We start from the raw sequence: 12,612 nt of genomic DNA, 5'->3' as shown, positions 1-12,612 counted from the left end.
AAAAAACAATTTTTTTAACTGCAAGTAAGGAGCGACATTGAAACTTAAAACGAACAGAAATTATTCCATATATGAAAGGGGTTGTGTCACCTCCTCAACGCCTCGCTCTTTACGCTAAAGTTTGATCTCTTTGTCATGGTTCTACTTTATAAAACAATAGAAAGCTTTAGAGTAAAGAGCGAGGCGTTGAAGAGGGGACAACTCCTTTCGTATACAAAATAATTTCTGTTCGTTTTAAGTTTTAATGTCGCTCCTTACTTGCAGTTAGGTTTTTTATTTAATTTCTGAACGTTTTTGAATCAATGCATGTTTTGAGTTTGGCCCACCGCCCATGAATAATCAAACGAAATTTGCACTTTTTTTTGGCTAAATGGCTTTCTCATAGTTTTGATCGGACGATTTTGATAAAAAAAGAGGTGAGGAAGGAGGTCAAGTTGCCCCCCCCCCTCCATTTTTAATTAATTAAAAATGCAACTAAAACTTTTAATTTTTAACGAACGTTTTTATTAGTAATAAATATACGTAACTTACGAATGAGCTTACATAACGAACTTCTATATTTGTATATTTTTATTAAGTATATGAGGGGTTCGCCCCCTCATCAATTCCTCACTTTTTGCGCTAAGACTTGGATTTTGTCCCAATTCCTTAATAATGACCCTTGAATCACAAAGGCCGTAGAATTAATAGTTGAAATTACTAAAAACACTGCAGCGTAAAGAGCAAGGTATTGTAGAGGACACAAACCCCCTTATATGCGTAATATTTTCTGTTTGTTTTAATGCTGCTCCTTACTTCCAGTTGAAAAAACTTTTTTATTTATCTTCTCATTGTTTCTTTTTAAATAATCCTGGAAAATCGTGCACCCCCTTCATGGAGATTCTCTTCCCTCATGATAAATTTCCCCATGGAAAGATCCTACCAACTAAACCCCTTTCCCCAACCCAGACTCAACCTAACACGAAAAAGCCCCTCTGAAAACGTCTGTACACTTCCCAATAACCATTACTATATGTAAACAATGGTCAAAGTTTGTAACTTGCAGCCCCTCCGCTGGGGACTGTGGGGGTTAATTCGTCCCCAAAGATATAGTTATTAGGTTGTCCTACTACGTTTAACAAAATGACTATCTCAAAATTTTGATCTGGTGACTTTGGGGAAAAATTAGCATGGGAGGGGGCCTAGGTGCCCTCAATTTTTTTTTGTCTCTTAGAAAGGGCACTAGAACTTTTAATTTCCGTTGGTGAGCCCTCTCGTGGCATTCTAGGACCAATGGGTCGATACGATCACCCCTGAAAAAAACAAACAAAAAACAAAATAAAAACAAATAAACACGCATCCGTGGTCTGTCTATAAAGCTAATAAACTTCAACCTGAGGCTCTCTGATACGCTGAATCTAATGGTATGATCTTCGTTAAGATTCTATGACTTTTAGGGAGCGTTTTCCCCTATTTTCTTAAACAAGGAAAATTTTCTCGGGCTCGTAACTTTTGATGTGTACAACTAAATAATAATAACCTCTTTTAATAGTTAAAAAAGAAACTTTAGCATAAGAGCGAGCTATTGAGGAGAGGCAACCCACCTCATTTAAGTAATTTTTCTGTTTGTTTTGAGTTTTAATGATGCTTCTTACTTTTAGTTGAAAAAACGTGTTTTTTATTTAATTGTTGATCATTTTTTAAATAGTGCCGGGAAAATTAGCTCCCCCTCCATGGCAAATTCCCCTACCCCACGAGAAATTTCTTTACGGAAAGATTCTCCCACGTAGCCAAACTTAAATTATCGATATTTGCGAAACTGTTTTTGTGAGGTATAGTAACAAAACAACCAAAGAGGTCGAAAGTATTTTTATGAAAATGAAAGTCAACAGGTTGAGCAATTTTCAAATGACTCAAATGAATGATAGAAAATATCTTTAAAAGATATGCGCAAAAATTTATGTTCGTTTCATGTTTTAATATTATTCCTTAGTTTCAGTTGGGAAATAACCTCTTTTTTATTTAATAACAACCACAAGCCGAACGCATACAATATCTTTGGTTTATCGTCACATAAAAATCATAGTTATGAAGCTGCTTACGGTAAAATTAAATGTTAAGATAGGCTGCAAAACGACACAAACTAATTACTGCTTATATCGGCCATTATTTAACAAAATTCGAACTTTAATGTAAAGAGCAAGATATTGAGGAGGGGGAGAAATTCCTCATATACGTCATATGTGGGGGTTCGCCCCCTCGTCAATACCTCGCTCTTTACGCTAAAGGTTGAATTTTCTTCTAAGTCTTTACCCTAAATCACAAAGGCGTTTAATTAGAATATATAGCTCTTTGAAATTACTAAAAATGATTTAAAGCCGAAAGTGAGGCATTGACAAGGGAACGAACCCTTTCATATACGCAATAATTTCTTTTTGTTTTAAGTTCTAATGTCAATCCTTACTTTCAGTTGAAAAAATTGTTTTTTTTTAATTTAATTTCTGATATTTTTTTAGATAACGCTGGGAAATCCAGCGCATCCTTCATGTAATTTCTCTTCCCCATGAAAAATTTCTCCATGGAAAGATTCTCCCACATAACCCTCTCCCCCGATCCCCCACCAGACGAAATCCCCCCTGAAAACGTCTGTAAAATTCCCAATAACCAATACTAGGCTATATGTAATCAATGGGCGAAGTTCATAGCTTTCAGCCCTTTCCCCGGGGACTGTATGGGATAAAGTCGTCCTCAAAAGCATAGTTTTTGATATTTCGATTATGCTGAACAAAATAACTATCTCAAAATTTTTTATCCGGTGACTTTGGGAAAATATGAGTGTGGACGGGCCTAGTTGCCCTCCATGTTTTTGATCACTTGATAAGGGCACTCGAACTTTTAATTTCCGTTCGATTGAGCCCTCTCGAAAAATTTTAGGACCGCTGGGTCGATACGATCACCCCTGAGGGGAAATACAAATAAACACGCATCCGTGATCTTTCTTTTGGCTAAAAGTACAAAAATTCCATATTTGTGAATAACGACGAAGACCACACTGCCTTTCCATCACAAACACCAAAAACAAGAAGAACAATAGGGAAATTTTTAAGACAGTGGGAAACAAATTAGAATGAGTATTTCGGCCCTATGTCCAAGGGCTGTGGGGTTCGATGATGCGCTGAATCTGATCGTGGGATTCTCGTTAAGATTCTATGTCTTTTAGGGGGTGTTTCCTCCTTTTTTCGAAAATAAGGCAAATTTTCTCAGGCTCGTGACTTTTGATAGGAACTGAACTTGATGAAACTTATATATTTGCAATCAGCATAAAAATTTGATTCTTTTGATGCATCTATTGGTATCGAAATTCCGTTTTTACGGCACTTGGTATTAACCAAGTGACATATAGCAATCGCGAATTCTGTCGGTCTGTCGGTTTGTCGGTCTGTCTGTCGGCCCCGGTTTTGCTACTTTAGGCACTTCCAGGTAAGCTAGGATGATGAAATTTGGCAGGCGTATCAGGGACCGGACCAGATTATATTAGAAACAGTCGTTTTCCCGATTTGACCATCTCATAAAAAATAGAAAAATTGAAGTATTTTTAACTTACGAACGGTTGATCAGATTTTGATGAAAATTGATGTTTGGAAGGATATCGTGTCTCAGAGCTGTTATTTTAAATCCCGACCGGATCTGGTGACATTGGGGGGGGGAGATTTGAGAGGGGGAAACCTAAAATCTTGGAAAACACTTAGAGTGGAGGGATCGGGTTGAAACTTGGCGGCAAAAATTAGCACAAGTCCTAAATACATGATTGAAATAACCGAAACGGATCCGCTCTCTTTGGGGTAGTTGGGGGGGGGGGGTAATTCTGAAAAATGAGGCATTTTTATCTTACGAACGAGTGATCGGATCTCAATGAAATTTGATATTTAGAAGGATATAATGTCTCAGAGCTCTTATTTTAAATCCCGACCGTATCTGGTAACATTGGGGGGAGGGGGAAACCTAAAATATTGGAAAACACTTAGAGTGGAGGGATCGGGATGAAACTTGGTGGGAAAAATAAGCACAAGTCCTAGATACATGATTGACATAACCATAACAGATCCGCTCTCTTTGGGGTAGTTGGGGGGGGGGGTTAATTCTGAAAAATTAGAAAAAATGAGGTATTTTTAACTTACGAACGGGTGATCGGATCTTAATGAAATTTGATATTTAGAAGGATATCGTGTCTCAGAGCTCTTATTTTAAATCCTGACTGGATCTGGTGACATTGGGCGGGAGTTGGGAGGGGGAAACCTAAAATCTTGGAAAACACTTAGAGTGGAGGGATCGGGATGAAACTTGATGGGGAAAACAAGCACAAGTCCTAGATACATGATTGACATAACCGGAATGGATCCGCTCTCTTTGTGGTAGTTGAGGGTTGGGGGTTAATTTAAAAAATTAGAAAAAATGATACATTTTTAACTTACGAACGGGTGATCGGATCTCAATGAAATTTGATATTTAGAAGGATATCGTGTCTCAGAGCTCTTATTTTAAATCCCGACCGGATCTGGTGACATTGGTGGGGGAGTTGGGAGGGGAAACCTAAAATCTTGGAAAACACTTAGAGTGGAGGCATCGGGATGAAACTTGGTGGGAAAAATAAGCACAAGTCCTAGATACATGATTGACATAACCGGAACGGATCTGCTTTCTTTAGGGTAGTTGGGGGGGAGGAGGGTTAATTCTGAAAAATTAGAAAAAATGAGGTACTTTTAACTTGCGAACGGGTGATCAGATCTCAATGAAATTTGATATTTTGAATGATATCGTGTCTCAAAGCTCTTATTTTAAATTCCGACCGGATCTGGTGACATTGGGGGGAGTTTGAGGTGGGGGAACCCAAAATCATGGAAAATGCTTAGATTGGAGGGACCAGGATGAAACTTTGCGGGAAAAATAAGAAAAAGTCTTAGATAAGTGATTTACATAATTGGAACGGATCCGCTCTATTGGGGGGCGGTGGTTAATTATGAAAAATTAGAAAAAATAACGTATTCTTAACTTACGAAGGAGTGATCGGATCTTCATGAAACTTCATATTTAGAAGGATATCGTGTCTCAGAGCTCTTATTTTAAATCTCAACCGGATCCCGCCTCATTGGGGGGGGGGGCGTTGGGGGGACCAGAAATCTTAGAAAATACTTAAAGCGGAGAGATCAGGATGAAACTGGATGGGAATAATAAAAACCTGTCTAAGATACGTAGGTGAGGATTTATTTAAAATCCCCACCGGATCCAGTGAAGAGGAAGTTTTTTTTAAGGGGCGGAACCTAAAATCATGGAAAACGCTTAGAGTGAAGGGATCGGGATGAAACTTGGTGGGAAAAATAAGCACAAGTTCTAGATACGGGATTGACATAACCGGAACGGGTCTGCTCTCTTTGGGGGAGTGGGGGGGGAGGGTTAATTTTAAAGAAATAGAAAAAATCAGGTATTTTTGACTTACAAAAGAGTGATCGTATCTTAGTGAAATTTCTTATTTAGAAGGACCTCAAAACTCAGATCTCTTATTTTAAATCCCGACTGGATCCAGTGTTCTTAGGGGGGGGGAGGACCGGAAATCTTGGAAAACGCTCAAAGCGGAGAGATCAGGATGAAATTTGGTGGAAAGGATAAGCACAAGTCCAAGATAGGTTACTGAAATAACCGGACCGGATCCACTCTCTTTGGAGTTGGGGGGGGGGGGGGGTAATCCGGAAAGATTAGAAAAAAATTAGGTATTAGTAACTTACGAACGGGTGATCAGATATTAATGAAATTTGATATCTAGAAGGATTTTATGCTTTAGAACTCTCATTTTAAATCTCGACCAGATCTGGTGACATTGAAGGGAGTTGGAGGGGGAAACCGGAATTCTTGGAAAACGTGAAAATTGAGGTATCTTTATCGTAGGAATGGGTGATCGGATCTTAATGAAACTTGATATATAGAAGAATCTTATGTCTCAGATGCTCCATTTTCAGTTCAAATCGGATCCGGGGACATAGAGGGTTGGAGGGGGGAAACAAAAAATCTTGAAAGCCGGAAATCTTGGGAAATGCTTATAGCGGAGAGATAGGGATGAAACTTGATGGGAAGAATAAGCACAAGTTATAGATACGAGATTGACATAATTGGTACGGATCCGTACTCTTTGACAGAGCTGGGGGTAGTTAATTTGTAAAAATCAGAAAAATTGAGATATTTTTAACTTAAGGATCTTATAGAAATTCGATATTTAGAAGGAACTTAAGTCTCAGAGCTCTTATTTCAAATCCCGACCAGATCTTTTGACATCGTGACTCAGAGCTCTTACTTTAAATCCCGACCGGTATTAACCCTCTGATTCTCCTTTTAAAGCAATCTATTGATTCTTAGAATTTTGCTAGAGCTCATACCATATGAGCTCTTGGCTCTTCCGACCTCGTCACAAGTGCCATACGAGCTCTTAGCTCTTGTTTTTATTCCTTATCTTATCGGGTTTAAGATAAATTGTAGAATGCCAGGCTTTGACACCCTCAACCCCTTGGGCTATAACGTGGATTTTCAAAATGCTTATATATGAAAAGATGCATGTAACAAGTGGTTAACATCTGTGTGTGCATTTGTATTGAACTTACAGAGCTGCAAAATCAAAGTTAATTGGGGCATAATTGTCGAAAATTGACAAAACCTGCTTCAACGACAAAAATAAACTATTAAGTAATCAAGTCAATTTAAACGAATTTCTCAGAAGTAATTCTAGAACAAATTTTGTCGAACCAATTCAAACTATAAAGAAGCTATAAAAGGAACCTAGTTTTCAACCCAAATTTTGATTATTTGTTGCTGCTGTTGATTATTTGTTGATTGTTTGTTGATTATTTGTGCTGCTTGACAATGTTTATTATTTGTTAAAGCAAATACAAGTTTCCTGAGGTCACCGCGTTATTTGTAACCGCTCGACATAACGCATCAGCAAAAACTCTTCAAATATATATATATATATATATATATATATATATATATATATATATATATATATATATATATATATATATATATATATATATATATATATATATATATATATATATATATATATATAGTACATGAATAAAGGTATTCCAGTGCGTTGTAACTGTTCATGTTGCTCGTAACAAGCAGCAGCATGTCTAATATCTTACTTGTTAGTCTGGACAAAATATTTTGCAATAAGCTCAGTTCAGCTCAGAAGAAGGATGCACAACCAATTTCATTTTCAAAAAGATCATGGGACATTACAATGCACATCGTCGCTTCAATTAAAGGGTAATAATAAACTAGCTTTTGATGGGTATAGACAACTAGTCATAATAACGGACAGTAGGTAGACAACGACCCTCGTCCGTAGTAAGATAAACTCTAAAAACGGAAGTTTGGCAATTGGCATACAAGAACGTTATATTTGTTTAGTATTGTTGCATGTGACTCAGCTTAATTTAATTTTGGATTAAATCCAAGATTTTATCTTGCATGGGACCACTCCATATTTTCTGGGAGATAAGTGACCAATACATCATCAATTTTCTTAGGTTGTCAATCCTCATGTGACCTCTTCCAGGCTATACCACGGATAATGATCCTTTATATATGGACAGCTTGCTTAAGGAGCTATGTACTATTTCAGTTCATGTACACAAGAGGCACGGGTATCAAATGAATAAAACCCAAAAACTATGGCTGGGGCACTAATAAACGAATATATAGGTGGGAGATGGAAATTCGAATGAGTGCAGCGCGTCTAGCTTAGAAGTCTGATCGTTAATGATCCTAGAAATGGTCATTTCTTGACATTTTAGCCTAGAAATGGCCAAATCATTAGGTATATCACTGGACATGGATATTCGGCGCAGAATATTTCACGAGTGGTATAAGAATTACCTGCACCTGTTATTACCATTACCTGTATTTACCATAACACTGTTATTACCATAACCCTGTTATTACCTGCACGTTATTTCATTGCTCAAAGATACAAAGTTTTGTACACCATTGACAGACAGTATTTAGCCCCCTGGCCCATGGTTGATCTGATGCTGCTGTATACATGCTTTGCTATTCTAAAGGCAAGCACTGATACTCGTTGTAAATTGATTTATGTATGTTGAATAAATTCCTCTCCATTTGGATTATTAGATGGCAGTATCAGCAGCCTCATTCATGATTTATTAAACTTAAATATAAATCCCTCAATAGCCGAAAGCTAATTCCAATTGGAAGATAATAAGCGTATTTTATTAGACTCTGTCGAAGTTTTTACAAATCGAAATTGCCAGCTGATACCAAAAGCTAAATAAGCCAACTGCCAGTAATTATTTGCTATTCCTAAAAAAATGAAGGTAACTTCCGTCCCATATGCATATAAATTAAAAATATAATTGACCATGGCAAGTACAGCAGTGAAGGTTGTGGTTTGTATATACGTATATGAGCTTGATTTTCCTTTTCTTTTCCATCATCTGTAATAGCAAGCAGACTTTTTTGGTGAATAACATCAAGTTCACCGGAATGAATGGTAGTAAAGACGTATTTACTATGAAATTTTACTAATACCAGTATTTAGCGTCAATTTGAGCGAATCAGATTAAAAAAAATAAATCTGATTGGCTTAAAATTTCTATGAAATTTCTGATTGGTTCAAATTAGCACTTGTTAAATCTTGGTATTAGTATTCCCAATGAGCCCTAAACCCTGTCTTGCGTGATAAACTGCTAGAATAAAATTTATGTATCAAGCAAAAACTTCAATTAATACCAAAGAGACATATAGTATCTAAAGGTATTTGTTTTAACTTAGCTTTTTCAGGAGAGGACGTATTTATAAAAAGGATTATTTAATTGGGAGGAAAGAAATAATACAGATTTTGAAAAAAATTGTGCTTTTTAAATGGGGGGGGGGTAGGTCTGAAGGCATCTACCATGCCTACAGCGCATATACCTGATAAATATTCAATACTATTGGCAAGGGAAAGTCTTTTAGGGCCCATTATCTGTCTAGGACAAATGACACCCGTCTTGAGTAGGTGCGTTAAGTTCAAACAAAAATATATATTCTGAAACAACTAGAACAAAATTAGCAATTATGTACACATAAAAATAAGTTTAATATGGTTCAAAGTTACAACAAACATTGTATTCGGCAAAAATCCGGTGGATTGTCTTTTTCTCCAAATAAAAACTTTTCTTAAACTTTTTGAGAAATTTTGAATTTGGCATATAAAGCTGGATTTTAATAAAAATCGTAAGGATAAACATTTTAATGATAAACATACCCACTCACCGAAAAAAAGAACATTAAACGATTACATCAAGCCCAAAAAGATCCGCTAGAATCATATAGTTTTGCCTAAAGGGTATTACAAAATTCAAAAATTGTTGTTCATTGTTATCATTTGAAAGAAATGATAGGGATGAAAGAGGTCAGAAATATGCCAAGTAAAAGGTCTTAAGTTTAAAAGAGAAATTAATTAAAATCTTTCCATAAATCATGCTATTTAATCCCTGTTTCTTTTGTAATTTAACATCATATTTATTCCTTTATAGTCTCGTATTTATTCCAAATAGTCTCTTTTTCACCACTGCTATCAGCTATTTCATTACATTAATTTTAAAAACTTTCCGAAAAAGAAGTTAAAAAAAAAAGAGAAGTAAAGGTCATATTAAATTTGAGATCAGAAGAAATAGAAACTTACAATAATTCAAACTCTTAAACGAACAGAAATTACTATTAAAGAATAAATAAAACCCAAAACGAACAGACATTAAATAAGCAATAATAGCAAAAAACATACAACAGGTACTAATATAAATGAAAAATAAATCTTAAAACGAGTAAAGCTTAAACTGAATATGCAAATCTAGATTAAAATGAACAGAAATGTTTTGCTTTTGAAGCATAAATGAAACCCAAAACAAATAGAAATTAAATAAACAATCATAGCAAACAAACAAACAATAGATACTAATATAAATGAATAAACAAATCATAAAACGAGCAAAACTTAAACTGAGTATGCAAATAAAGCTTGAAACCAACAAAAATCACTGCAAGAAAGAGTTTGGGTTTTGCCTCCTTCCCTCACTGTAAAGTCTAAAACCTACTGTGTCATTGGCGCTTTACTGAAAACTATATGTGTCTTGAACATCCTTGGAAAGTACAAATAAAATCAAACTGAATATTTGAAATAATGATAATAACTATTGAAAGGTCATCGTTTAAGATTTTATTTCACTGTAATCTTATTTTCATTTTCAATGCTGGAAAAGACTGGAAAAGGAAATATTTGTAATATAATTTGTTTTTTGAAGCGCCAATGACTCAGTAGGCTTTAGAGTTTTACAGTTAAGAAAGGGGGCAGTATCCAAACTCTTGTTTGGATTTGTCTTGAATAGTCTTGGAAAGAACTAAAAAAATTAAACTGAATATTTGATATATAATGATGTCAATTGCTGGAAGGTCATCTGTTCAAAATTTAATTTTACTGTAATGTTTATACCTATTTTCAATGTTGTAATAAGTACAAAAGAAAATATATGTAATATAATTCGTTTTCAGTAAAGCCCCAATGAAACAGTAGGTTTTAAACTTTTACAGTGAGAGAAGGAGGCAAAACTCAAACTCAAGTTTGTAGTGATTTTTGTTTGTTTCATTGGTCTAAAAAACCCCTCCTCTGTGACAAACAGAAAATATTGGCTCGAAGCCGTACTTTTATCCAGTCCTGACCCCTTCCAGGCAAAATGCTGTGTATACTTTCTTGTAATTGATCAAACTGACTGTTTTACCAATTATTGGTATCTTGGTAAAATGGGGAAAAAAATCATAGCATAATCACGACAAAATTGGTAAATCTGCGGTATAGCTCTTTTTTATTATGATTTCATAAAAATTTCAAAAAACCAAAACTACGATTTTTCTGTACTTTACAACAAGATTGGAGTTTCTGAAATCCTTTTAAACAGTCCAAGTCCCAGAAGACCAATCACCGAAGGGATCTTAATTCTATAAGCAAAAGCTAGACTTGCTTCAACTGCGTTGCAATGCTTAAAACGCAGTTTCAACTCCCACAAAAAATTTCCTGGAAGTATTTTTTTTATTTATATGCATATATATATATATATATATATATATATATATATATATATATATATACATATATTTATATATATATATATATATATATATATATATATATATATATATATATATATATATATATATATATATATATATATATATATATATATATATATATATATATATATATATATATATATATATATATATATATATATATTTATATATATATATATATATAATATATATATATATATATTTATGTATATATATATATATATATATTTTGTATATATATATATATATATTTATATAATAAATATATATTATATGTATATATTTTTTTTTAGTTTTATTTCGTTGCCCTGAAGATGTCTTCCCCATTTGACACAAATGTGACACAAGTGAGTCTCCTTAATGAAGAGAGTGACGATTCTCCCGGCAAAAAGTTAGTTGAAAATGGACAGGAAACAAGAGCGGATAACGCTGCCAAAATGATAGCATATACAAACGAATGTCGTGAAAAATTCAAAACATCACCAAAGTCCGATAAAGTGAAATCTTCTGGGCCTGTTAGTTTATCTCAGATTCTAAGTAAAACGAAAATATCACCGCCACAAATTGTTTCTCCCAGTTTAGTAGTGTCAACTTCAGTGTACAAACCACAAATGGGTAATGGAACTTCTTGTTTCAATGACTCGGAAATACCTGGCATAGTGTCGAATAGTGTTGCTGGTGCTAATAAATCTTCAGTAATCCCAACAAGTGTTCGCCCATCAATTGACGTTGTTAAATCGGCAGATTCTGATAAAAACAGTAAAGTTGGACAGCTAGAAAGTGAAATTGTTCAGCTAAGACTTCAGCTGAAACGGAAAGAAGAAACAGTAACAAAACTTGAGAAGGAAATACACCAGTATATAGGGTAAGTATATATATATATATATATATATATATATATATATATATATATATATATATATATATATATATATATATATTAAAATTGTTGGCAACTCCGATCTGGATGAACAGATTTGGGTGTTGAAATAAGAAGAGAGTTGGCTACAAGCCTTTAATTGGGGCTATTGAGAAGGATTTTGTCAGCGTTTATTTGATCTACGGGTAGCCTATATAGGTTGAAACAAGAGGGTCGCATTGCAAACTGTATGGGACCTTTATGAATATGGCTCTATTCGTATTTTAGGGGGGGGGGTAATTTGTAGTAGAATTGCCTTCAAAATGAGTTAACTACAATTTTCTTCCGTATCTTGAAGTAAGAACATGTTCTTAACATGTTTCCTTTTCAATAGCCCCAATTCTAGACTTCTACCTTCTTCTTAATCTCATGGTTTAATATTCTGTTTCTCATTCTATCTTTATGCACAATGCTTGCGGGTACTTAGTTAGTAATTTATTGGGCTACTGTCGTATCCCATGGTGCTTACTTCACAGTCAGTTGCAGGATTTTGAAAAATATTTCATTTGAAAAGACAAAATGCATTTGAGAGATAA

The 12,612-nt window shown here is 34.6% G+C and overlaps 1 protein-coding gene across 1 annotated transcript in view; it reads left to right on the top strand.

Moving 5' to 3' along the window:
• Positions 1 to 12,026, top strand: part of LOC136032461 (uncharacterized) — a 28,804-nt gene extending 16,778 nt beyond the window's left edge. Inside the window, exon 2 of the mRNA XM_065712772.1 lies at positions 11,451 to 12,026. Within this exon, the coding sequence (XP_065568844.1) occupies positions 11,472 to 12,026 (555 nt within the window). The 5' untranslated portion in view covers positions 11,451 to 11,471. The remainder of the gene's footprint in view (positions 1 to 11,450) is intronic.
• Positions 12,027 to 12,612: the final 586 nt, after the last annotated feature.

The sequence above is a fragment of the Artemia franciscana genome, chromosome 10, assembly GCF_032884065.1.
Source record: "Artemia franciscana chromosome 10, ASM3288406v1, whole genome shotgun sequence".
Classification (NCBI taxonomy): domain Eukaryota; kingdom Metazoa; phylum Arthropoda; class Branchiopoda; order Anostraca; family Artemiidae; genus Artemia; species Artemia franciscana.
The sequence above is the reverse complement of the archived record's forward strand: the minus strand, read 5'-3'. Positions and strand labels throughout refer to the sequence as shown.